This window comes from Lipotes vexillifer, unplaced genomic scaffold (assembly GCF_000442215.2).
Source record: "Lipotes vexillifer unplaced genomic scaffold, Lipotes_vexillifer_v1.1 scaffold182, whole genome shotgun sequence".
Lineage (NCBI taxonomy): Eukaryota > Metazoa > Chordata > Mammalia > Artiodactyla > Lipotidae > Lipotes > Lipotes vexillifer.
Window position 1 is genome coordinate 6,137,970 of NW_006798798.1, and position 27,560 is coordinate 6,165,529.

General features: G+C 45.9%; 1 protein-coding gene across 1 annotated transcript in view; it reads left to right on the forward strand.

Annotated features, from left to right (window-relative positions):
* Positions 1 to 286: 286 nt before the first annotated feature.
* WDR62 (WD repeat domain 62) overlaps positions 287 to 27,560 on the forward strand; it is a 48,017-nt gene continuing 20,743 nt past the window's right edge. Inside the window, exons 1-11 of the mRNA XM_007471025.1 lie at positions 287 to 463; positions 3,258 to 3,349; positions 4,718 to 4,780; positions 8,967 to 9,024; positions 9,253 to 9,423; positions 10,293 to 10,430; positions 10,846 to 11,028; positions 12,392 to 12,552; positions 13,990 to 14,179; positions 25,292 to 25,429; positions 27,056 to 27,234. Of these exons, the coding sequence (XP_007471087.1) occupies positions 287 to 463; positions 3,258 to 3,349; positions 4,718 to 4,780; positions 8,967 to 9,024; positions 9,253 to 9,423; positions 10,293 to 10,430; positions 10,846 to 11,028; positions 12,392 to 12,552; positions 13,990 to 14,179; positions 25,292 to 25,429; positions 27,056 to 27,234 (1,550 nt within the window). The remainder of the gene's footprint in view (positions 464 to 3,257; positions 3,350 to 4,717; positions 4,781 to 8,966; positions 9,025 to 9,252; positions 9,424 to 10,292; positions 10,431 to 10,845; positions 11,029 to 12,391; positions 12,553 to 13,989; positions 14,180 to 25,291; positions 25,430 to 27,055; positions 27,235 to 27,560) is intronic.

Genomic DNA, 27,560 nt, shown 5'->3' on the forward strand with positions numbered 1-27,560 from the left:
AAAGTTAAAACCTGATATTTAGTGAATGATGAAAACACAGACGGGATTAAAAAAAAACTCCACAACGCTCGATCAAGCATCAAGCTGAGGAGCCGTGGCTCCACCCTGCCAGACCCTCCGCTCCGACTCTTAGCTCTCATTGGTCAAAAGCGCCGCCTGGCAACCCTGAGATTGGCCAGACCGGCAGCCGGCCGCGTCCAATGGGCGGCGGCGCCGGCTTTCCCGCGGCCGTTCGCTGTTCGGTGGCGGTTGAGGAGTGTAACGGTTGCCGGGCTCCGGAGCGACGATGGCGGCCTTGGGGCCCGGAGGCTACGCGCGGAACGATGCAGTCGAGAAGTTGCCATCCATCATGGCGGGAGTTCCGGCGCGGAGGGCCCAGTCCTCCCCGCCCCCCGTTCCACCGCTCTGCCTCCGGCGGCGGACGAGACTCTCGGCGGCGCCCGAGGACACGGTGCAGAACCGGGTGAGGAGCTGCTTGCCTTGCCCATCTCAGTTCTAGGTTCCCCTGGGTCTCCCTTGGTCCCGCCCTTAGATCTTTGGCCCCGCCTCTCAGCCCCCGGTTGATACCCCCTCTAGTTGCTCTCTGACCCGACTAGTCCTCTAAACCCCGCCTCCTTAGCCAAGGCTCATCCCACTGCCCTGTCTCCTCCTCTTTCGGGTAGTGCCAGTCGTTTCTACTCCCACTTCTCAAACCGTGGCCCCACCCTTAGCCCTTGGAGCGTTGCCGGGGTTCCTCCCTGGCCTTGTACCTTGGAGCGCATTTTAGTTTTGCTAATCACCTCCTAGTTCTGTTTATCCCTTTAGTTACCTTTAGACGTATCTCTGGGCCCTTCCACATTTGTTGACCTCACCCCCCTCTTCGTCTTTAGGGTCCCTACCAGGGTTCAGTCCCGAGTCCTACTTGTTCTAACTCTTCCTCAGCTCTAGCCTGCCTTCCTTCATCCGCTGCCTTCTCTTTCCTTCTCCTTTACCAAGGTGGTATTCTTAGTCCATGTTGCCACCCTAAATTATGGACAGGATGTGAGTAATATTTGTAAAATCTCAGCAGCACTGCCGGAGGTAGGGAGACGGTGTGTAGAACAGTTCCTTAAATCCTGAGACACAGAAACAAAGATTTTAGAGTAGGTAGAAGAAATTCCAGTAGCACAGCAGCAATTTAAAAAATCGTTTTCCAACTCCCTGAGCTGCAAAGTCTGTTTTTATCAAATGGAGATAACGATAACCATGGTGTTGCAGGGAGATGCGACAAGATTGTGAATGTGACCTACTTGGCACAAAGTCCAGGTAGAGGGTCAGTACTTGGTAGCTGCTGTGGATCTTGTTCCTCCTCCGTGGCTTTTGCTACACTCTGATTATATCACCCACTCCTGGGTGCAAGGCGCTAGGCAAGTGGCCTCTGCCCACTTCTCTCGCCATACTTCCCTTGGCCTCCCTCTCATGAAGGTTCAGTCACACTGGCCTGCTTTCTGTTTTCCTGAGGCTCCAATCTCTTTTCCGCCTCTTAGCCTTTGTGTTTGGTGAGTCCTCTCTCTGGGCTTTTTGCTGCAGTCTACCTGGCTGGCTCCTATCCCTCGAGTCTCAGCCTGAATATCCCTACCCTGAAAGGCCTTCTTGAACCCCAGCCTAAAGCAGACACCCACTTAAGTGTCTCACCCAGAGCCCTGTACTTCATAGCCCTTATCTTGTATGTTCCTGAAAGTGCCTGTGGGCTCTAAAGTGTATAAAGGAGAGGAATAACAATAGTAATTTCAGAGATGCAGTATAACAAGGTGGTTAAGAGCACCGCCTCTGAACCCAGACTGCCTGGGCTTTAACCTTAGTTCTGTTCTTCCTTTCCTGATCTTTTCTGTGCCTCAGTTTCCTCGTCTGTAAAATGAGGATAATAATATAAGTGTTCCCTTATAGGGTACTGGTGAAGATTAAGTAAGGTCACATATCTTAAGTAAGCTCACATATCTTAAGTACTTAGAACAACCGCTGGCACACTGTAAGTACTCTCGGTGTTAGTTACTGCTGTGATTGTGTATTCAATATTTTGGGTGATTGATGTCATTTATTTTTCTTGTTTGGTGGTGTAGGGTCCATCCAGCTTGCGAAAGACGTAGTCTGAAAATTACCAGCTATGCTAATGCCCAGTAATGCTGATTAACAGATTAAAAAAACGTGACTGCCATTGCCTGGTTGCCTGGGTTAGTCCTGGCACTGCTCCTTCCAGATGGATTACCCTCATGGGCCTCTGTTTCCTCATCTGTAAGGTGGAGATGATGATGATGATAGTGACCACATCACAGGGTTGTTGTGAGCATTAAATAAGTTAATACAGTTATAGTTATTTAAACAGTGCCTGTCTCCTGGTTAGATGCTCAATAAATATTACTTATTACTATCTTCTATTTGCCTTTTCATTTCTGAGGCCCACCACCTTGCTTGAGAATGTTTTACTTTATAATAATTAGAAACTAGTCTCTTCAGAATATGAAAATACCACAGTTTGTTAGTTCATACTCTAAATTGTTTAATCAGCCATGATGGGGACTGGCTCATTTGACTCATCTTGCTTAGAGAATTTAAAAATTTTAAATGCGATTGTTCAAGTTCACTTGTTTCTTTACTCGTTGAACCTCTAGACTGTGAATTTATTGAGGGAACGGACAGTGTCCACTTTTGTTCACTTCTGTAAGCAAAGTGCTGCACAAAGTGCTGGCTTTGAAGCCAGAGACTACCTGGGTTTGTATCCCAGCCTTGCCACTCCACCGGGGTGGGACCTTGGGCCTCTGTCCTCATCTGTAAAATAGTGGTGATAATAGCACCTTCTTCACAGTGTTGTGGGCTGTCAAGTCTTTCATCCATATAAAATACTTAGAGTCTTATGCACCTTCTCAGTGAGGCCTTCTCCCCTTCCTCTGTACTCTCAATCTCCTTCCTTGCTTAATTTTTCTCTAATGCTCCCATCGTCACCTGACATCTATTTTACATATTTGTTCTGTTCATTTTCTATGTCCACCATCCCATCACCCCCAGAATGTGAGCTCCTCCTGGATTTTTTTTGTCTATCTTCCTCACCATTCTGTGCCCTTCACCTAGCACTGTATTTATCAAAGCAGCATTTGAGGAGGACAAGCTTTAGTTTCTGCTAGATGACTCTAGACGCTCAGTGAATGTGTTGGAGTGACAGGGATTGAATGGGTGGCTGAGGTGACTGTGCCACGTGGGGCCTGCTGGGGCAGCTGCTTCTAATTTGGGCCTTTTCCCTGCAGGTATCACTTGAGAAGGTGCTTGGCATCACAGCCCAGAACAGCAATGGCCTAACCTGTGACCCCAGCACAGGCCATGTGGCCTACCTGGCAGGGTGAGTGAGTGGGTGGGCCTCGGCCTCTGATCACTGATCCTGAGTTCAGAGCCTGAAGTCTTCAGTGAATCTCTCTGGGCCTCGCCTTTTCCGTCTGTAGAATGCACATAATGCTGCCTACCTCTGAGGGCTGTGGGAAGGATTCCATGGGCCCTTCTGTGTATAGAACAGTACCTGGCATGCGTGAGTGCTAAGAAAGCCTTATTGTGACTGCAGGCGGGAGGTGGCAGTGATTCTGGGAAAGGTAGGTGGTTAAGATCCAAGCCATGGTTGGTGTCAGGCCATCTGGATTTGTGTCCCAGCTCCACTGTGTGTGCCCTTCTCCAAGCCTCTGCTTCTGTAAAACAGAACTAGTGATACCCTCCTCTTGGGTAGTTAGTTGAGAGGACTGAAGGACATTTGCAACTGTTTATTCCACAAATACTGGTCTAACCTGGCACTCTTCTAGGCACCAAAGGGACCCCTCACCCCCACAGGGCAGGGCAGAGCAGGGCCATAGTAATTCCTGATGAACAGTATCTGTTACTGAGTCTCTGGGAAGCAGCCAGAATAGAGGACAGGGTTGGGCTCTTGAATCTGACAGGTGTGGATTCACTTACCCACTCTGTCCCCGACCTGCTGGGGAGTCTTGGGTAAAGGACTTCCCTCTCTGTAAAGGGCTTCAGTTTCATCATCTATGAAAAGCGACAAAGATTCCTGACCTCATCTGGCGGTTGTGAGGATTTAAAGAGATTGTGCACAGTATGTCTTTATTAGCCCAGAACCTAACAGTTACCACAGAGGAAGTGTTGGCTTCTATTTAAGATTATATTGATATTAATAATAACGTTGGGACTTCCCTGGTGGCGCAGTGGTTAAGAATCCGCCTGCAAATGCAGGGGACACGGATTCAATCCCTGGTCTGGGAAGATCCCACATGCCGTGGAGCAACTAGGCCCATGTGCCACAACTACTGAGCCTGTGCTCTAGAGCGCATGAGCCACAACTACTGAGCCTGCGTGCCACAACTACTGAAGCCCGTGCGCCTAGAGCGCACACTCCGCAGCAAGAGAAGCCACTGCAATGAGAAGCCCACGCACCACAATGAAGAGTAGCCCCCGCTCACTGCAACTAGAGAAAGCCTGCATGCAGCAATGAAGACCCAACACAGCCATAAATAAATAAATAAATGTTTAAAATAATAACAATAATAATAATGTTAAGTGCCCAGAATCCTCAGCATAGATAATGGGGGAGGAGGAGACTGAAGAGAGAAGCATCTGTTCAGAAAGAGCCTTGTTTATATGTGGGCTCTTGTGTTGGGAAGAGAATCATCCCTGGACCCTAATACTCCCCTTAGTTTGGGCACATTTTTCTCTTTCTCCCCAGCTGTGTGGTGGTGGTTTTGAACCCCAAGGAGAACAAGCAGCAGCACATTTTTAATACAGCCAGGTAAGCTGGGACCTGGGCATGGGGTAGAGGTGGGACCAGGGTCCTGGCACATCCCTCCTTCCCCACACTGCCTGGAAGTGCTTGTGGGTGCGTGACTCATTCATTCACCTGGTGGTTCAGTGACATTCACCAAGGGTCTGCTCAGTGCTTGGTACTGTTCCAGGTGCTGGGGACATGGAAGTTAACAAAAGAGATGAGAATCTGCTCTCATAGAGCTGATAGCTTGGGTGGTGGGGGGAGGGACAGACTAAACTAGTTGACAGTTCCTAGCCGACCATGAGACCATGACTGTTGCTATGGAGGAAATGACGGAGATGTGTTAGGGCTGGTTCACAGGCAAAGGACTCTCGTCAGAGTCTTATCAGAGCCTCCCTGAGGCTGAGAGCTGAAGCAAGTGAGGGGGTGACCCATGTGAAGGTGTGGGGAGAGCATTCCAGGCAGAGGGGACAGCAAGAGCAAAGGACCTGCAGTGGTTAAGAATCTCAGGACGTTTGAGGAGCAGTCAGTGTTCCATGGGTGAGGGGGAGGTGGGGCTGGAACCAGCAGAAGCCACATCACAGGGGCCTTGGGAGGGGTTGGCTCTCATGCTGATTGCAAAGAAAAGCCACTAGAGGGCATTTGCAGGCTAAGGATATACTTCACGCACCCCAGCCCTCCAGTACACTCTATCTCCCTTCCTTGCTTTACTTTTTTCCACAAAATGCACTCCTTTTTGATACGCTGTCTAATTTCCTCAGCGATGATATTTACTGTCTCTTTTCACAGTGTGAGCTCTCTGACGCCGGGGAGTTTCTCTTAGTTAATTTCTGTGTCCCTATACCTTGGGTCAGTGTCTAGCACATTGATAACACTTATCGTTTCCTGAATGAATGAGTGTGATTTGGGTTTTAGAAAGATCCCTCCAGCTGCCAGTTTATTGAGGAAGGCCCTTGGCTTTGAGCAGGCCCAAGATGATGCCCGGGTCTGCCTTGGGGCTGATTGAACACTGTGTCATCCTGGGGCTTTGGTTCCAACCGGGTTGTGACCTTTGGGAGGCACCTCACTGCAACATTTTATTCCACAAATACTGCACAAATAGCTCAAGCTTAGCTCCTTTGGCTGGGCTCTCCAGGTGGACGGATAAGTTGTGGGCTTTCTTCTTCCCTTACGATCCCTAAGGCAAGATCCCTAAGATACGGTTTGGTAGATACAGATTCCCTCTCAGAAGGGGCTTCTTGGACTCTTGACTCTGACTGTGGGTTCTGTCACTGGTGGTGAGGGCAGAAATGGGTTCCAATCCAGACTTAAGTGTTTATTCACTGTGTGATCTCAGGTGAGATACTTCTTGTCAATAATCACAAACTAGGGGCCCACAGACTTGTCTGACAGTATGTTTTAAATATCGGACTTACTTGACAACGTTTAAAGTTTTCTACACAAAAATTCAGATGCCCTCTCGTTTTAGAAATGTGAGAGATTCAGATCTCTGGGGCCCACATTCTCCTATGGCAGGGATGGGCTGGAGCTTGGTGGCATTTGTCAGAATGCCCCTTGCCCAATTCTTCTCATCCTCCCTGTTGCCTCCCTGAGTCCTGTAGGAGGTAGAGTAGGTAACCTTGATCCAAAGCAGATAGCATAGAAGTATCCACTCTCAGTCACAGATGGGTCTGTCTTAGAAGGCAGTGTGGCCAGAGTGGAGGTGTTCATTGTGGCTGCATTTCAGAGTCACCTGATCCCAGGCTTCACCCCCAGAGAAGGCTGAATAAGTTAGTCTGGAGTAAGACCTAAGCACTGCCAATTTTTAAACTTTTTATATTGAAATAATTTCAGACCTACAAGAATAGTACAAAGAGCACCTGTACACCTTTCACCCATATTTCCCAAATGCTAACATTTTACCACATTTGCTTTATCATTCTCTGTCTATGGGAATTCTCTGGCAGTCCAGTGGTTAGGACTCCGTCCTTTCACTGCCGAGGGCCCAGGTTCAATCCCTGGTTGGGGAACTAAAATCTTGCAAGCTGCACTGTGCAGACCCCCCCGAAAAAAAAGTATCATTCTCTGATTCTCTGTCTATATACATAGTAATTTTTTTCTGAACCATCTGAAAGTAAGTTGCATACCTGATACCCCTGTACCTCTAAACTTAAGTGTGAATTTACTGCCAAAAAAAAGTATGACCTTTCAAAACCACAAAGATTGAGCAAAGTCAGGAAATTAAAATTGGTACATCACTACCATCTGCTCCTCATTCAGCCTTCACCATTTGTCCCAAGAATGTCCTTTACAGCAAAAAGGATTCTGTCCAGAATCACGCATTGCCTTCAGTTGTCTCTTCAGTCTCCTTCAATCTAAAGAGGTTTCCTCCATCTTTTCTTGACTTTCATGACCTTGACACCTTTGAGGATTGCAGGCCAGGTGTGTAGAATGTCCCAGCGTTTGGGTTTGTGTGCTGTTTCCTCATAGATAGAGTTAGGTTCTGCAGGACCACCTCCGAAGGAATGCTGCATTCTGCTCAGTGCATTCTGTCAGGAGGTGCGTGATGTCGTTCTCTCCTGTGGCTCGTGGTGATCACCTTGAGCCCTTGGTTAAGGTGGTGTCTGCCTGGCTTCTCCACTGGGAAGCCTCCCTTTTCCCCTTTGTGATTAGTGAGTATCTTGAGGGGAGCTTCTCTGAAACTATGCAGATACTACCCTGTTCCTTACCAAACTTTTACTAGTTTTAGCATGGCTTTGATATTTTTCAAAAGCTCCCTGGGTAATTCTCATGTGCCCTGTCTGGTTAGGTAACCTTGGCACGACTTCCTTGTGTTGAGGTCTCCTCATCTCAAAACTGGCTAGGAAAGGTCTTGACTGCACAGAGTGTGCGTGAGGAATCAGAGTAGCCGGGGCCCATTTGGCAGAGAGCCAGGCGCCGGCTCAGGGGTGCAGTAGGCTAGGGGCAGCTGCAGACGGCAGACCCACCCTCTTCCCCACCCCCAACAGGCATGGCTTAAAAGGCAAGGGCGTGCTCTTCCTGCACAGACAAAACCAGGAAGTAGGCGCTTAGGGGGCTGGTGTCTCTGCCAGCATCAGGGGCCCCACTCCTTCTGTCTTTCTGTTCACCATGCTTATTGGGAGGCTTAAGATCACCTCCTGGCCCAAGGTGAAATTCTGGTTGTCATGTGGGAGCAAGTGGGGAGCAGGGCAGAGTTCCCTTTGAGAAGCTTTTCTGGAAGTCCCACACAACACTTCAGCTTACCTCTCATTGGCCAGACTGCATCATGTAGCTGTGCCTGTGTGGCTGCAGGAGAGGGGAGGAGATGTACTCCAGCTGGGGCCATTGCCATCCCCATGAAAACTGGGCTTCCCTTCGTGAGGAAAGAGAGGCGAGTGGATATCGGATGGGCAGCACACCTTGGCTGCTACCTTAAGGAGCAGTGGAAGCTGCAGAGGGTTGAGTTGATGAAGATAAATGTTCTATGAAATTTTCAGTGACTCACTTAGGGGCCTCGACTTTGTTATCTGCACAGCAGTCTACTCATTCGAGGTGGACAATTACTAGACTGCTAAGGAACAGAGGTAAAAGCAGGATTAAAAGAGAGGAGAGAAAAAACAACACAGTCTGGGAACAGTGAAACTTGCTGCCACAAAACATGCAAACTAGACTGATCATTCAGGGCTCTTGCAGGCTAGCTGGGAGTGTCGAAGAGAAATGTGTTGGTTGTTTACGGGTTTTCCAGGACACCTTCAGCGTTCAGCAGTGGAGCACAGGCTGCAGGCTGTCTCAGTGTGATGTCTGCCAGGATCCTCCATCAGTACCACCTGCATAGTTAGGCCAGATCTGTACCATTTCCTGCATCTGAATTTCTCGGGGTTACAGGGTACATGGGGTCTTAGGGAGCCCACCCTGTCAGAGGGAGAGGGAAGGAGGGTTTCCATACAGCATCCACGCCGTCAGGGTTTGGGGTTTTGGGGAGGAAGGGGCCTTTGCTTTTACAAAACCCCATTTCCCTGTGCCGCTGCCCCCGCTTCTTCCAGCAGGAAGGAGCGCACTGGGTGCTATGCTGGGCAAGGACGTAGCACTGGCTCTCTGGGAGCTGCAGGCACTCACCTCTCCCGGCCTCTTGGGAGTGAGGAGTGGGCCAAGTGCTGTGAGCACAGCCAGGCTGGAGTCTGGCTGCCCACCCTCAGTGGAATCAGTAATCAACCCCTTTCCTTGCCCCCAGGAAGTCTCTGAGTGCCCTGGCCTTCTCCCCTGATGGAAAGTACATAGTGACGGGGGAGGTGAGTCGTGATCATGACTGAGTGGGTGGGGAGGGGCCTTGGGGCCATTCCTTCTACCCCGAGGAGGCCTGAGGAATCCCTGGAATAGATCCTTCCTGGGCTAGAAAAGCCCCGTGACAGATGGGGGAGGTGGCTTTCGGGCGCACCCTGGGGCAATGCCAACTTCAGCCCCTCAAGCCCCACCTGGGTGCAGAACCCGCCAGCAGTAAATGGCCCCATCTTCCCCAGAACGGGCACAGGCCTGCCGTGCGCATCTGGGACGTGGAAGAGAAGAGTCAGGTGGCGGAGATGCTGGGCCACAAGTACGGTGTGGCCTGTGTGGCCTTCTCCCCCAGTATGAAGCACATTGTGTCCATGGGCTACCAGCACGACATGGTACTCAACGTCTGGGACTGGAAGGTAAGAGCTGACTGGTAGGTGTGTGACAGGCAGCCAGCTGCCAGAACACCCTGAGTCTTGGGCATTGGCAGAACTAAATAAGGTAACTTGGTAAAGTGTTTAACCAGCAAATATTTATTGAGCATCTACTACATGCCAATGCCGGTTCTAGGTACCTGTTGCAGGGCATGTGACAAGTTGTCAACCCAGGGAACATATAATTCTTTTTATACTGACCAGCTGTGACCTTGAGCAAGGGACCCAACCTCTCTGTGAGTCTGTTTCCTCATCTGTAAAATGGGAATAATAGTATCTGCTTTGTTGAGTTGTGAGAATTCAGTGAGTTGATATGTGCTGGAAGGCTGGACTTTGGAACAGCTTGGGGAGGACTTGGAGTCGGGAGAAGTGGGTATCAAGTCCTGCCTCTGTTCATGACCTGCTGTGTGACCTTGAGCATGTGACAGCCCCCTCTGAGCATGACAGGGTGGTGGGGAGATGCACCTCCCTTGTAGGACTGCTGAGGGGATTCCACGAGTTATCCTGTGAAGGGCTCAGCAGGGCCCAGCGTAAGAGCCCAATATCCGGCAGCGTGGGTCGTGTTGTCCTTACTTTCCAGCTGTGGCTGTCCTCAACACCATGTGTGGGCTGCAGGGCTTGGACTCTTGAGGAGAGCTCTGGAACTTACTCTCACGTGGGAACCTTTCCAGGCCTCAGTCTCCTCTGTGTTGGGAATGATAAGAGTGTCACGCGTAGGTTTCCGCAAAAAGGAGGGCCCAAGAAAAACAGACTTGGAGCAGGGGAGGGTGGAGAGACGCAGGGCTGAGGGCAAAGGCTCAAAGAGTCTGATGGGATGGGTGCTGGCGTGAACTTCTCTGTACCGATTCTTCCAGAAAGACATCGTGGTGGCCTCCAACAAAGTATCATGCAGGGTCATTGCCCTCTCCTTCTCAGAGGATAGCAGTTATTTTGTCACTGTTGGGAACCGGCATGTGAGGTTCTGGTTCTTGGAAGTCTCCACTGAAGCAAAGGTGAGTTGCTGTCCCTGCCACCTCATCCGGGCCCAGGGGAGGAACTGTCAGGGGCAGTAGGGACTCCTGGTTCTACCTGAGATTCAGGGGCAGTGGTCTCAGAGGCTGTCTAGCCTCTCAGGGGTCTGCCTTCTGCTTCTGGGCCTGTTCTCCAGGTGTTGACTGACTGCTAGGCCCTGCTGGGTAACCTCCCCTGCTGGACCCTGGGGCCAGACTTCATCCCTGGCCTGCTGCCTCCAGCCACTGTGCCTGGAAGTGTGTGTTCTCTTTGTTCTTCCCTTCTGCATTCGGAGGAGTTTCTGAGAGTTCTCCTGTTTAGCTGTGTCGTATCCACTGGTCATGAGAGGCCCGCCGTGACCTTGCTGGGGACTAGGCCATGTGGACAGTGTCTCACTGTGCCCTGCTCTGCCTCCAGGTGACGAGCACAGTGCCCCTCGTGGGGCGCTCAGGCATCCTGGGTGAGCTGCACAACAACGTCTTCTGTGGTGTGGCTTGTGGCCGGGGCCAGATGACAGGCAGTACCTTCTGTGTGTCCTACTCGGGCCTCCTCTGCCAGTTCAACGAGAAGAGGGTGCTGGAGAAGTGGATCAACCTAAAGGTACCCCAGCCTCCCACTCTGCTGTCAGTGGGGGAAACACTCCCCATGACATGTGTCTACAGGGACACTCAGCAGTGCCCCTGCGTGACAGTTGGTCACAACAGCTCTGGGTCTGACTTCCTGTTCTGCTTGTACAACTCTGGGAGAGTGACTTTCCCTCTCTGAGCCTCAGTTTTCTTATCTGTAAAATGGAACTACTGCTGCCTACCTCACAGAGTTGACAGGGGAGTCATGCGAGATAATATATGTAAGGCACTTAGCACAGTGCCTGTTCCCCTATAATGGGGGTCAGGGTTACAATTGCTTTCCCATCACCATTTGACCCAGTTCACGTTTCTTTTCTTCACTGGGCACTCTTGGCTGGTGGGAGGACCACTTTTTTTTTTTCTTTTTTAATCCAAGGTGTCATTGACATAATAATTTTTCTATTACTTTTATTGTTAAAGACTATATAGAATACATAAAATTTTAAACTAAAAGGTGATATATCAATAAATTACAGAACCACTTTTCTTCAGGATCTGAGGGTTTGAATCCAAGCTGTCTTCCTATCCTGGGCTTGGATGCCTGTTTGGCTGTTAGCAGGAGCATCACAGTTGTCCTCCTTGTCCTATTCCTGCTCTTATGACTCCCCTCTGGAGCTCAGCTTTAGGGTTAATGGCATGGCAAGAGGTGTGTGGAAGAATTCTGAGCTTTATCTGTCTTTGCTAGTTGGTTAAACATCATTTATTTCTCTCATTTGAATCCTCTTGCTAGAATTCATGCAGCTTTTAAGCAAGTCAGGAGCTTTGGATAGATAGATGTTTAGCCCCTGAGCAGGTGTCTTAAATGACCCATAAACTTAGTCCCTCTATGTTTGGAAAAACTCCTCTAAGCTCTATCCAGAGGTCTGGCAGTTCCTGCCCCTTCTATCTGCATGCCCTGGCAGAAGAGACGGTCCTTCCTATATATAATAACTTTTTTCTATGCTGCTTTAAAGTATAATCTCTATGAAGGTATTTTTAAGCAATAAGGAATAAAGCCTAAAATTTAATTTAAGCCTAAAATTCAACGCTGCTACTGCAAGCAACCTATCTGAAGTCACAATCGGCTGAGATATTTTCCACACACAGCTGAGTTCCTCTATAACAATGATAACTCTGTCCCATTTTGTGCCTCTGTCTGCCTGCTGCCCCTTTTCCTTCAATAGTGACTGAGCACTATATCCTGATTTCAAAAATCTTAACATTTGCAAAAATGGGTTTCTTAGACCCCAAAGCTGTAAGGCTTTTCTGGAGGCCCAAGGCTGTTCTGTCAGCCCCCATATCTCTGAACTGGGCCACACAAAACACTAAGTCCACTTGGGTCCCCTTTGCCCCCACAGGTCTCGCTGTCTTCCTGCCTCTGTGTCAGCCAGGAGCTCATCTTCTGCGGCTGCACAGATGGGATAGTCCGCATATTCCAAGCCCACAGCCTGCAATACCTCGCCAACCTGCCCAAGCCACACTACCTTGGAGTGGATGTGGCCCAGGGCCTGGAGCCCAGGTACTGCCTGGCATGGGGAGGGAGAGGGGCCTACCTAGAGTCTGTCTGCTGGTATCCATCCATGCTTCCAGATCCATCTACCGACTGGCCAGCCTTGGGCTGGAAGCAGGATACAGGCTGTAAGGAGGCAGCAGGATTTCGTGAAGTCTGCAGTCTAGTGAGGGTGCTGGATGATAAATGAGTGCATAAACAAGATCATTTCAGATAGTCGTAAATGCTTTGGTGAAATAAAGCAGGGACTCAAGAAGGAGAGTGTCTGGGAGTGGGGCTGTTGACTGGGTGGCCAGGGGAGGCCTCTCTGGTGAGAACAAGCCAGCTGTGTGGAGAGCTGGGTCCTGACAGCAAATGCAGAGGCCTTAAGGGGACAGCACACTGGGCTCCGTGTGTCACAGGAACGGCTGGGGGCTGTGTGGCTGGAGCACAGTGTGCTGGGGGGAGGGTGGTAGGAGTCAGGTGTGAGCATTGATGGAAGCTGCTGAGAGGAGCTTGGAGCCTATTCTGAGGTCACTGGGCAGCCACTGGGACCTTAGGCACTGGTGTTACTGGGTCAGGCCTTGAGTAGTACCTCCTCTGGCTGCCATGTTGAGAGCAGATGGAGGGGCTGAGCTGTGGTGTATCTTCCCTTTTGGTGTAAGTCTGTTTTGTGGGGGTTGGGGGGCTACCTAACCAGAGAGTTTGGGGTGCCTGGGGCTGCCTCTTCGTAGGTTGCTGGACACTACCTCCTGGGTGTGCCTTTTCTAAGAGAGCGCATGGAGGGCCTTACTGGATGTTGCAAAGGAAAGAGAAGGTGGGTGAGCAACCCACAGACAGTAGTGTGTTGTAGTGGCCGGGGTGCCCAGCTCTGCCACCTTCTGCTGTGTGCTGTGTGGCCTCGGGCAGGTCACTGTATCAACGAGTGCTTCAGTTTCTTCGTCTGTAAAATATAGTACCTACCTCTCATGGAAACTGTGGGAATTCAGCACAGCTAAAGCTCTCGGCTCGGCACACAGTAAGTGCTCAGTCAACTGTAGCCTTGCTAGGAAGGCCCCAAGCCAGGGGATGGCTCACCAGCCCCCTTACACAGGGAATTTTGATCATGTGTTTGTGAGGCTGAGAGAGAGAGGGCCTGATCTTTGTGCCCATTATCCTATGCTCAGAGAGAGAGGATGGAGCTTGGGCCGAGTGAAAAGAGGGGAGAGAAATGTTAACAGGAGTCGAAAATTCAAACGCTCTTAGGGGCCGGGCAGAAGCTTCCAGTTTACAGTCTCTGTATTAGAAGCAAAGCAAAGAAAGAAGATGGAGGAGTGAGAAGTGGAGTTGGAGTGGGAGAGATGGGTCACCACAAAGATCATAAGGGATGGCATTGCCAGGCAGGAGGCAGCTCAAGCATCACCAGAGGTAGCTGTTACTACTCACAGTGACATTGATGGTCATTGATGACTCACGTGGCCTTGTCAGCTTCCTTTTCCGCAGGAAGGCAGAAGCCATCTACCCGGATACAGTGGCGCTGATCTTCGACCCCATCCACCAGTGGCTGTCCTGTGTGTATAAGGACCACAGCATCTACATCTGGGATGTCAAAGACATCAACAAAGTAGGCAAGGTGTGGTCAGAGCTCTTCCACAGCTCCTACGTCTGGAACGTGGAGGTGAGCCCCTCTCTCCCTCCCCCTCCCCCTGCTTAGCCCCCAGCTGGGGCTCAGCTGAGGAAGCTTCTGCAGAGTTTGGGGAACCCATTCAGCCATACCTGCAAAAGATACTCATGGACCCCTACTATGTGCCAGGTGCTGTTCTTGGTGCTGGGGACACAGCTGGGCAGGAAACTGACACAAGTCCTGATCTCCTGGAGCTCACATCCAGGTGGTAGTGTAAACCTGTAAACATATCAGTATGGAACGTGCCAAGTACAATACTTCTCTGAAGAAAAACGAAGCCGCCTAGGGGAAAGGGGGTTCAAGAGTGCTATTCTAGAAAGGAGAGTGGTCAGGGCAAGCCTCTCTGAAGATGTGACATTCGAGTGGGGGACCTGCAGGAAGTCAGGGGTGAGGAACGCCACCATTGTGGGTACGGCAAGTGCAAAGGTCCTTCAGCAGCAGCGTGTGTATCTCAGGGAGCTTTCTGTCAAGGGCGTTTGCGTAGTTCATGGCTTTTTTTTTTTTCATTGATTGATTGATTGGCTGTGTCGGGTCTCCATGGCTGCGCGCGGGCTTTCTCTAGTTGCGGCAAGTGGGGGCTACTCTTAGTTGCGGTGCGCGGTCTTCTCTTTGCGGTGGCTTCTCTTGTTGCGGAGCACGGGCTCTAGGCGCGCAGGCTTCAGTAGTTGGGGCACACGGGCTCAGCAGTTGTGGCGCATGGGCTTAGTTGCGCCATGGCATGTGGGATCTTCCCAGACTAGGGATAGAACCCATGTCCCCTGCACTGACAGGCGGATTCTTAACCACTGTGCCACCAGGGAAGCCCTTTTTTATTTAAGTGTTGAAGAAGCCTTTATTTTCTGAGAATGAATCTGTGGGGATTTTTCATTTTGAAGCTGTTCGAAGTATAATACTTCTTGCAGATAAGACTTGTAGATAAGATAAGGTAGAGAAAGAATTGTAGTCTGCTTCTTTTTTTCCCTGAAAATTTCTTATTACTAGGAATGTTTGTTCTAGAGAAATTATGTTTTCAGTGGCCCAGTTCAGGATTGTGAGAAATAACTTTATCCTTTTGAATAGGCATTATTCAGCCCTTTGCTTGAATACATCTCCCTTTGTGGATCTGACATTTCTGTTGATAGCACTTTTCTCACTTAACAAGAATGTTTTTTAAATAACTTTTGAAATTTATATATAAATATATTCTCCTTAAAAAAAGGCGAGATATTACAGATCAAGCTAAAGTCTTTTTTGATCACCTCCTCAACCCCCCACTCTTGCTGTCTCTCTCACCCTCGCTCTTGTTATCAGTTTATTATGTGTTTTTTTTCCAATTCATTTTCTTTGCATCTGCTGGTTATTTATATATATATTCTCAACAGAAATATCTGTGGATAGATCTTTTAATCAGTTCTGGAAAGTTCTCGGCCAATATGGATTTAAGAGTTGCCTCTACCCCATTCTCTCTTTTTCTGTTACTCTAATGTGTTGTCTTTCTCTATCCTTCATTTTTTTTTCAATAAAACAGAGATCTAGAAAACCACACGAAAGAAATGTGCAGTTGATTGATTATTGTTAGCAGCTGTTGACACTCGATGCCTAGATCCCTTTATTCATTGGGGGTTGCAATATGGTGATATTCTAATTCTATCATTTCTTTTTATTAGTTGGACTGCTTATGTGAAGAGAAACTTCCCCTCATCTACCATTTGGTCACCCAGTGGTACACTTTCTATAGGAAAGGCAGGATAAATGCTTGATTCTTTCCCTTTAATTACCAGTTTTCAAGATAATGAATTGGTTCCTTGTCCTCTAAAGGTAACTAGTTGTTTTTATTTAATATCATTATAAATTCATATATTTAAATCTATTGCATATATTTTAATTGACTGCAATTATTAACATTATTGGAGCTCAAATTGTCCCATCTTTGGCCAGTGGAAGCCTCTTCAGGTTGGCTCCTGAGTCCTTTGGACATGATGCCTCGCTAATGACAAGGGATGACAAGGTGTTCTAGCCTCATCTTGTGCATTTCTTGCCCCAAACCTGGAAGCAGCCATTTCTTGAAGAAGCCCTGTTTTTTGTTTTGTTTTGTTTCATTTTTTCACTTTGAATTGGTATGTCAAAGTCACAGTCTGGGTGCTGGGGATGCTTATAGCAGTTGGATTGATCCTTCCAGAATCCTAGTTCTCAAAGACATAGGGGGATGATGGAATTAGAGTATCCCCAGTTAATCATTTCTTTGTTCCCACATTATAATATAATAGTCTAAGAATGATAATTCAATTCTGAAAACAGTTAAAACAATTTTTTTTGCAAATTTTCTCCCCATTCTCTTCTAATTTTTAGATTAATTATTCTGTATCTATATGATCTGATCATATAGCCATTATATACTATATTTTCTCCCTTTTGACCCCATTTATTTGAGGGGAGTATAAGTGTACATATATATTATGGTAAAATATACATAACATAAAACTTCCCACTTAAATCATTTTAAATATACAATTCAGTGTTATTTAGGACATTCACAGTGTTGTACAACCATCACTACTGTCTAGTTCTGGAACTTTCTCGTCACCCCAAAAGGAAACTCTGTACCCATTAAGCAATCACTTTCCATTCCTACTCTTCCCAGCCCATAGCAACAGCTAATCTGCTTTCTGTTGCTATGGGTTTGCCTGTTCTGAATGTTTCATATAAATGGAATCACAGAATATGTGGACTTCGTGTCTGATGTCTTTCATTTAACAATGTTTTCAAGGTTCATCTATGTTGTAGCATGTTTCAGTACTTTATTCCTTTTTAAGGTTGAATAATACTATTCCATCATATGGAAAATACATTTTGTTATGCATCTATCAGTTCATGGACATTTGAGTTGCTTCTTTTTGGTTTATTCCCTATTCATAATAGCCAAAATAACCTTGTGGCTATTGTGAATAGTGCTATTGTGTAAAAGCTTTGTTTGAACACCTGTTTTCACTTCTTTCGGGTGTATACCCAGCAGTGGAATTACTGGTCATGTGGTAATTCTATGTTTAAGTTTTTGAAGAACCACCACCGGACTTTTCCATGGCAGCTGCATCATTTTACTTTCCCACCAGCAATGTATGAGAGTTCCAATTTCTCCACATCCTTGCCAGCACTGGTTATTTTTCTGTTTGGTTTTTTAAAAATTATAGCTATCTTAGTATTTGCAAGGTATTGTGGTTTTGACTTGTATTTCCCTAATTAATAATTTTGAGCCTCTTTTCATGTGCTTGTTGGTCATTTGTATATCCTCTTTGGAGAAATGTCTATTCAAGATTTTTGCCTATTTATTATTTTTTAAATTAATTAATTTTTAAAAATTTATTTTTGGCTGCATTGGGTCTTCGCTGCTGTGCACGGGCTTTCTCTAGCTGTGGCGAGCGGGGGCTACTCTTCATTGCGATGTGTGGGCTTCTCTTTGCCGTGGCTTCTCTTGTTGTGGAGCACAGACTCTAGGCGCACGGATTTCAGTAGTTGCAGCACACGAGCTCAGTAGTTGTGGCATGTGGGCCCTAGAGAACACGGGCTTCAGTAGTTGCGGCGCGTGGGCTTAGTAGTTGTGGCTCATGGGCTCTAGAGTGCAGGCTAAGTAGTTGTGGCGCATGGGCTTAGTTGCTCCACGGCATGTAGGATCTTCCCGGACCAGGGATTGAACCCATGTCCCCTGCATTGGCAGACGGATTCCTAACCACTGCGCCACCAGGGAATTCCTGCCTGTTTTTTTTGGTGTTTTTTTAACATCTTTATTGGAGTATAGTTGCTTTACAGTGTTGTTAGTTTCTGCAGTATAACAAAGTGAATCAGCTATATGTATACATATATCCCCATATCCCCTCCCCCTCCCTATTTCTTAATTGGGCTGTTTGTCTTTTTGCTTTTGAGTTGTAAGAGTTCTTTATATATCCTGGATACTAGGCCCTTAACAGGTATATAAGTTGCAAATATTTTCTTCCATTCTTCTTTTTTTTAGAAGTTTTATTTTATTTATTTATTTATTTATTTAATTTATGGCTGTGTTCGGTCTTCTTCACTGTGTGCCAGCTCTCTCCCGTTGCGTCGAGCGGGGGCCACTCTTCGCTGCAGTGCACAGGCCTCTCATCGTGATGGCCTCCCCTGTTGTGGAGCACAGGCTCCAGGCGCACGGGCTTCAGCAGTGGTGGCACACGGGCTCAGCCACTCCACAGCATGTGGAATCCTCCCAGACCAGGGCTCAAACCCGTGTCCCCTGCATTGGCAGGCGGATTCTCAACCACTGCACCACGAGGGAAGCCCTTCTTCCATTCTTTATGTCGTCTTTTCACTTTCTTGATAGTGTCCTTTGATGAACAAAGGTTTTTAATTTTGATGAAGTCCAATTTCTCTATTTTTTGTTTCGTTGCTTGTGTCTTTGGTGTCATATCTAAAAAACCATTGCCAGGCTTCCCTGGTGGCGCAGTGGTTGAGAGTCTGCCTGCCGATGCAGGGGACACGGGTTCGTGCCCCGGTCCGGGAAGATCCCATATGCCGCGGAGTGGCTGGGCCCGTGAGCCATGGCCGCTGAGCCTGCGCGTCTGGAGCCTGTGCTCCGTAACGGGAGAGGCCACAACAGTGAGAGGCCCGCAGGCCACAACAGTGAGAGGCCCGCGTACCACAAGAAAAAAGAAAAAAAACATTGCCAAATTCCTAGTCATGATGATTTACTCCTATGTTTTCTTCTAAGAGTTTTATTATTTTAGCTCTTCCACTTAGGTATTTGATCTCTTTCGAGTTAATTTTTGTATATGGTGAAGTAAGGGCCCAAATTCATTATTTTGCATGTGGATGGATAATCCCAGCACCACTTGTTGAGCAGACTGTTCTTCCCTCCTTGGGTGATCTTGGCACACTTGTTGAAAATCAACTGGCCATAGATGTATGGGTTTAATTTTGGATTCTCAATTTTATTCTACTGATATATGTCTATCTTTATGCCAGTACCACATTGCTTTGATTACTATAGTTTTGTAGTGATTTGGTTTGACTATTTGGGGATCCTTTGCAATTCTATATGAATTTTAGGATCAGCTTTTCCATTTCTGCAAAAAAGACTGTTTATGTCCGTTGTAATCTTTATATTTTCCTTTCTTCTGCTAGCTTTTGGTTTAGTTTTCTCTTCTTTTCCTAGTTCCTTAAGGTGAGAAGTTAATTGATTTGAGATCTTCTTTTTTTGTAGGCATGTACAACTGTAAATTTCCCTCTGAGCATTGCTTTTGCTGCATCCCATAAGCTTTGGTATACTGTATTTTCATTTTCATTCTCAAAGTATTTTCTAATTTCTCTTTTGATTTCTACTTTGACCCATTGGTTATGTAAGGGTGTGTTAATATCCACATATTTGTTAATTCTCCATATTTCCTCTGTTATACATTTGTAATTTCATTCCACTGTGGTTGGAGAAGATTGTTTATATGGTTAAAGCCTTTTAAGTTTATTGAGACTTATGTTGTGGCCTATATGTTGTCTATTCTGGAGAATGTTCCATGTTCATTTGAGAAAAATGTGTTCTGCTGTTACTGGGTGTTCTTTATCTCTCTAGATCTATCTTTTTTTTTTTTAAGCTGAAGCAGTCATTCATTTTATTTATTTATTTATTTATTATTTGGCTGTGTGGGGTCCTAGTTGCGGCACATGGGATCTTTCGTTGAAGCGCGTGGGCTCTTTGTTGTGGCACGCGGGCTTCTCTCTTGTGGTGCACGGGCTCAGTAGTTGTAGCATGTGGGCTCTATAGGTGTGGCATGTGGGCTCAGTAGTTGCAATACATGGGCTCTCTAGTTGTGGCATGTGGGCTCTCTAGTTGTGGTGCACAGGCTCTAGAGCACACAGGCTTAGTTGCCCCATGGCATGTGGGATCTTAGTTTCCCGACCAGGGATAGAACCCACGTCCCCTGCATTGGAAGGCGGATTCTTAACCCCTGGGCCACCAGGGAAGTCCCCTAGATCTATCTTTTATTGAAAATGGAATATTGAAGTCCCCAACTATTATTGTAGAACTGTATATTTCCTCCTTCAATTCTGTCAACTTTTTCTTCATATATTTTGGGTCTCTGTGTTAGTTGTATGTTTGTATTTGTTATATCTTCTTTATAATTGACCCTTTTTTGTCACTTGTAATAATTTTTTACTTAAAGTCTATTTTGTCTGGCATTACTATAGACATGCAAAGCTCCCTTTTGGTTACTATTTGTATGGAATATCTTTCCATACCTTCACTTTCAACCTGTATGTATATATTTGGATATAAAGTGAATCTCTTGTGGGCAACATATAGTTGGATTTTTTTTTTTTTTTTTTTTTGGTGGTACGCGGGCCTCTCACTGCTGTGGCCTCTCCCGTTGCGGAGCACAGGCTCTGGACGCACAGGCTCAGCGGCCATGGCTCACGGGCCTAGCCGCTCCGCGGCATGTGGGATCTTCCCGGACTGGGGCATGAACCCGTGTCCCCTGCATCGGCAGGCGGACTCTCAACCACTGTGCCACCAGGGAAGCCCTGGATTTTTTTTTTTTAATGCATGCTGCCATTTATTTCCTTTTGATTGAAGAGTTTAATCTGTTTACATGTAAATCAGTTGTTCATAAAATAGGTCTTACTCTTGCCATTTTGCTATTTGCTTTCTATATGATATCTTTAATGTTTCTTAATTCTTTTATCACTACCTTCTTTTGTGTTTAATTGATTTTTTGTAATGTTCCATTTTGATTTCCTTCTCATTTCCTCTTCTGTATATTTTAAAGTTATTTTCTTACTGGAGGGTTACAAGTGACATCTTAAATTATTAACAAACTAGTTTGAAGTAATACCAATTTAGCTTCAGTAGTATACAAACACTCTGCTCCTTATATACCTCTGTCCCTCCCCCGCTATGTTGTTATTGTCACAAATTATGTCGTTATACACTGTATTTTCATTAACACTGATTTTAAATTGTTGTCTTATGCCTTTGTCTTTTAAATCATATAGAAAAAAAGAGGAGTTACAAACCAAAAATACAATAATACTGGCTTTTATATTTATTTATATAGTTACCTTTACCAGTGTTCATCATTTCTTCATGTGACTTCAGGTTCCTGTCTCATGTCCTTTCACTTAACCCTGAAGGACTCTCGTTAGCATTTCTTGTAGAGCAGGTCTACTGGCCACAAATTCCCTCAACTTTTGTTATATGTGAAGTCTCTCCCCATTTTTAAATTTTTATTTTATTTATTTATTTAGCCACACCATGCCACATGTGGGATCTTAGTTCCCTGATCAGGGATCAAACCCACACTCCCTGCATCGGAAATGCAGTCTTAACCACTGGACCGCCAGGGAAGTCCCCAGTTTCTCCATTTTCGAAGGATGGTTTTGCTTGGTATAGAATGCTTGGTTGACAATTTTTTCTTTATAGTACTTTAAATGTGTAGTCTCACTGCCTTCTGGTTTCCATGATTTCTGATGAGAAATCAACTGTTAATTTTATTGAGGATCCTTTCTATGGGATAAATCATTTGTCTCATGTTGCTTTTAAGACTTTCTCTTTTGGATTTGGCTTTCAATACTTTGTGGTATGTCTTGATGTGGATTTCTTTTAGTTTGTTTATCCTACTTGGAGTTTTTTAAGCTTCTTTAATGTGTTGATTCTTTTATCAAATTTGAAGTTTTTGGCTATTATTTTTTTAAATATTTTTTATGCCCTTTTCCTGTTCTCCTTTCTGGTACTCCTGTAATGTATACATTGGTATTCTCCATGGTGTTCCATAAATCCCTTGGACTTTATTTATTTTTCTTTATACTTTTTTCTTTCTGATCCTTAGGCTAGGTAATTTCATTTGACCTATTTTCAGGTTTAGTGATTCTTCTCTTTGCCTTTCAAATTTGCTATTGAACCCTAGTGAATTTTTTATTTATTTATTTTAAAGGGATACCATATATATAGGCATACCACATGTTTATTTATTTATTTATTTATGGCTGTGTTGGGTCTTCATTGCTGTGCATGGGCTTTCTCTAGTTGTGTCGACTGGGGGCTACTCTTCGTTGCGGTGCTCAGGCTTCTCATTGCGGTGGCTTCTCGTTGCAGAGCACGGGCTCTAGGCACATGGGCTTCAGTAGCTGCAGCACATGGGCTCAGTAGTTGTGGCACGCGGGCTCTAGAGCACAGGCTGAGTAGTTGTGGCACATGGGCTTAGCTGCTCTGTGGCATGTGGGATCTTCCTGGACCAGGGATCGAACTGCATTGGCAGGCAGATTCTTAACCACTGCGCCACCAGGGAAGTCCCTGAATTTTTTATTTTAGTTATTATACTTTTTAGCTCCATGTTTCTACTTGGTTCCTTTTATAATTTCTGTCTCTTTATTGATATTCCCTATTTGATGAGACATCATTCTCCTGGTTTCCTTTAGTTCTTTGTCCACAATTTCTTTGATCGCTTTCAGTATATTTAAAACAGCTGATTTAAAGTCTTTGTTTAATGAGTCCAATCTGGGCTTCCTGTTAATTTCTTTTTTCCGTGAATGGAACCCGTGTCCTCTGCATTGGCCGACGGATTCTTAACCACTGCGCCACCAGGGAAGTCCACTTTCTTCTTTTCTTGCATGCCTGTCTCGTAGTTTTTTGTTGAAAACTGGATATTTTGATTGTTATAATGTGGTAACTTTGGAAATCAAATTCTCCCCCTCCCCAAGGTTTGTTGTGGGTTGTAATTGTTTAGTGACTTTTCTAAACTATGTAAGGATTGTATTCTTTTTCATGTGTGGTCACTGGAGTCACTATTCCATTATCTTAGTGGTCAGCTAGTGATTTGACAGCAGTTTCTTTGAATGTCAAAATTCAGCAGCTTCTTTCTTCATTAAGCCATTTCTTGGCTGTTGTAAGTTAGATTCCAGAGTTCTGAAAAAGTTGATTCTGAGAGTTTATGCCAGTTTAAGTTTGCTTTGGTGGAGGGATAGCTTCTTGGATTTCACTACTCTGCCATTTTCAGTGATGTCACTTGATCCTCATTTATTCTTCATTCTACAGTTAACTATATATTTAATCCTTATGTTGACGTCTCTCTAGTTATTTTTGTTGTCATTGCTTATTCTTGAGAAGATTTGTCAGGAACAGTTCGTGGGACAGTGTCTCCTGAGTTTTTGCATGTTGGTAACAGTTTTTGCCCTTTATACTTGAAAGTCACTTTGCTGGATAGAAAATGCTTGGCTCACATTATCTTTCCTTGTCTATCTTAAATATGTTAACCCATTTTCTTATGGTTACTGAAATGTCTGATGTCTTTCTTTCCCTTTTAAGTGACTTGCTGCTTTTGCCTAAAAGCCCAAAGAATTTTTTTTCTTTTTAAACCTAGTTATTTTACTCAAGAGTGTGTCGTGGTATTGGTTTTTATAGTAGATGTTTTTTTTCTTTTTTTGTGTGGCTGCGCCATGTGGCTTCTGGTATGCTTTTTTTCTTTTCCTTTTATTTTTTTTTTAATTGAAATATAGTTGATTTACAGTTTTGTACACTTTTCCTTTTATTTTAAAGAGTAACTTTGTTTGGGGCTTGCTTGGCATGGGTCCCTTTTTTGTTTTTCATTTTTAAGTGATACTGGTTTTTCTGAATTTTTAGAAGTTGGTGTGGTTCAGGGCAGCTAACTTGCCAAGAAAGAACTCCATTTTCTAATGCTTTTTATGTTTCAAAATATGGCAGCTTGCTTTCTGATATTTCCTTGTTGTGTTCCTATTTATATGTTATGTCCTTACTTTTTTTTTTTTTTTGAGGTACGTGGGCCTCTCAGTGTTGTGGCCTCTCCCGTTGCGGAGCACAGGCTCTGGACAGGCAGGCTCAGCGGCCATGGCTCACGGGCCCAGCCGCACCGCGGCATGTGGGATCTTCCCGGACCGGGGCACGAACCCACGTCCCCTGCATCGGCAGGTGGACTCTCAACCACTGCACCACCAGGGAAGCCCTGTTATGTCCTTACTTTTATGTGTACTTCTTTACTTTGTCTCTCTTGTCCCTATCCTGATCAATTTTGTTTCCATTCCCAGCAGTTTCTCCTCAGTATATGCCTTTGTCCTGAAAGGAGCCCTGGCAAGTTAGTTTTGAGAGCTCACCAGGCCTTGATTTCTCCAGCCCCTTCAGGCCTTACTGCCAAGCCCTGCACTCAACCACTATTGGAGTGGATGACCCCCCACCCCCACCCTGCTAAGTTCAACTACTGTTCAGTTTGGCCAGTGTGCTTTCCAGTGAATACCTGCTGGCTACTTTGAGGTTAGAATACCTCATTGCTCCTCTCTGCTTTCTCCCATATACATGTTGAGGACATGTAGGTCTTATGACTGGAGGTAATTTGTTCCTACCTGCTTGTATTTGGGGAATTATGAGAATATCTTGTTCACCTACTTTTGTTATAAATATTGTCCATGGGGTTTTGCTTTTGCTTTCAGGTTTCTCTTTTTCACGTGGGAATTTTGGATTAAAAATCTATGATGCTGCTGTCATCATCTCAGAGTCCAGGCTTTCATATTTTGAAATTTCTTTATATGTTATCTCTTTGTCTCCCTGAGTTGCATTCTGAATAACGTCTTTAGTTCTGTCTTTCAATTCAGTTAATTTTCTTTTCAACTGTGTCAAATCTTTGGTTTTTAATATGTTTTATTTGTCATTTCTAGAATAGTTCTATTTTGTTCCTTTTCAGCTCTGCTTGGTTGTTCTCTCTAGTTTCTGGTTGGCTACTCATACTTTTAATCTTGTCAAAGTTCTTTTATTTCTTTAAGCATAGTTATTTTATAGTCTGTTAGATAATTCCAGCATTTGAAGCTAGACTCTGTTGTTTCTGCTGCTTCTTGCTCGTGGTACCTTGTTTCCTTTTGTGCTTAGTGATTTGCGCTACCCATTTTCCTTAGAAATTGATTTGTGGGGATGTTTTATGGACTGGACTGAAGATGGGGCATGGTAATACATGGTAGCATTTTGTGTCTTTTTTTTCTTGCAAGGCATTACACTAAGGCTGTTTATCTGCAACTTACTTTTATTTCACCATGCAATAGTATATCATAGTGCTGTCATTGAAGTGGTTGTAATGAATTGCCCTTTGCCTTGTTCTCTGGGGACTGTAGGTGTATCCTGAGTTTGAAGATCAGAGAGCTTGTCTGCCATCAGGATCTTTTCTGACTTGTTCCTCAGACAATACCATCCGCTTCTGGAACATGGACGGCAGCCCTGACTCTCACTGGCAGAAGAACATCTTCAGTAATGTAAGGAGCTTCATTGTGAACCATCTTTTAGGAGGAACAAAGGCCTACTTGAATCTAGGATAGGGGGTGAGGGGGGAGTTTTATGGAACCTCAGTGTTAAGCTTCACTAGGGACAGGAACCAGGAACCAAGGCTGGTCACTCTCTGTCTCCTATCTCATTTCTCTCTCTCTCCCTCTCTTTCTTTCTAGGTGACATGGTCTTTCCTCTCTGCTTTTTTTTTAAATATATATATTTATTTATTTATTTATTTTATTTTTGGCTGTGTTGGGTCTTGGTTGTGGTCCTCTCTGCTTTTCTTTACCACTCAACTCCTGCTGTCTCGGTGTGTGTGGACACAGCCACTCCAGGCAGCCCGACATACTCAACAAAGAAGAAATTGCTCCTCAAGTCTTGAGTTAGAACTCCCTGGGAGAGCACCTGATGGGCCAAACCAGGCAGGGGTGTCTCCTGTCTAGCTAGCTGCCACGCACTGAAGCCTGAGGTGGAGGTGCTGGCAGGATCCCAAAGAGAGCCATGATGAGAGGCTGGGGAGAAAAACTTTACTGAAGAAATAGTTGGTGTTGCTAGGTCAGTGAGGGAGCTTCTCTGAGGAGCTGAGGCCTGAATCATGCATTTGTTGATTCTACAGACAGTTATTAAGGTCAGTGCTAGGTGCTGTGCTGCATGCTGGGGACACATCAGTGACTAAGGCAGACCCTTCTCCTGCCCCCATGACACCTACAGTCTAGTAGGGAGAGGCAGCCAGCCAATAACTGCACAAATTATGATACAATCACAAGCATAATAAGCACCATGAAAGAAAGTTGTAAGGTATGAGTAAGATATATCTAAAATCAGTCATCTGATTTTATCTGTGGCATTAGGGGCAGCCTCCTGGAGGAGGAGATAACCGAACTGAGATATGAAGGATTGGGAGGAGTAAAGAGGGGAGGGGAGAGTGTTCTACACCAAGGGACAAAGGCCTTATGGCTGCAAAGAGCTTGATGAGTTGGAAAACCCAAAAGAGGTTAGTGTGGCTGGAAGAAAAAAAGCTCTTAATGCAGGGTGTGTATAGCAAATGCTCTTTTACGACTCCCCTCACCAGCACCCCACGTCCCCCTGCCATACTACCATCTTCTCTTCTGCATCTGTGATAACCATGTTATATTTGGTTGCACACAATAGAAAAACCCAAAGCGAGGTAAAAGTTTGATTTTCTGACTTGTAAAAATAGTCTAGAGGTAACTAGTCCAGGCTGTTTTGACAGCTGTAGGAAGCCCTTAGAGACCCAAGAGCCGTCCAGCTCTCCACTCTGCCCATTTTGAAGGAGTGGCCCTTGTCATCGTGGTCCAGAATGGCTGCTGGTGCTCCAGTCATCACATCCAAGTTCCAGGCAGCAGGATAATGGGAAAGAAGAAGAAGAGTTTTCACTTGCTTTACACCTCATTGACCAGAATTTATTGACACAGCTTCATCTAGATGCAAGGGAGTCTGGGAAGCATAGTTATTATTCTGAGTCGTGAAGCTCCCAGGTCAAAATTGGAATTCTGTTACTAATGAAGAATGGGAGACTATCAGGAGAAAAAAATTGCAGAGGTGCTCCAGAGCTTCTCATAGCACTGACCTAAGTCCTTTCCCGCTTGCAGACCCTGCTGAAGGTTGTGTATGTGGAGAATGACATCCAGCACCTGCAGAACATGTCACACTTCCCAGACCGGGGAAGTGAGAATGGGATGCCTGTGGACATGAAAGCTGGGGTACGAGTCATGCAGGTCAGTCCTGACGGCCAACACTTGGCTTCAGGCGACCGAAGTGGAAATCTGAGGCAAGTGGGCCCTGGCGTTGTCCAGTGTACATCTCCCAGCTTGGGCTCAGGTACTAAGGGCAGTGGGGAGGAGCCCTGGCCTTGGCACCTCCAGCTGCCTGTTGGGAATGAAGGACTGTGAGTAGCAATCTGGTAGCCAGCCACCCCTGGGAACATAAGCTGAGAAGGGGCTTCCAGAAGGGCTAGCTCAGGGTAGATCAGGGTAGCTACCGGGACCTCAGCAGCTGGGCCATGTGAACTCTGCCTGCAGGGTGGACAGGCAAACTTGCAAGACTCTTGGGCATGGTGACACCTTCTCAGCCACATGGTACCACTGCTGACCCATC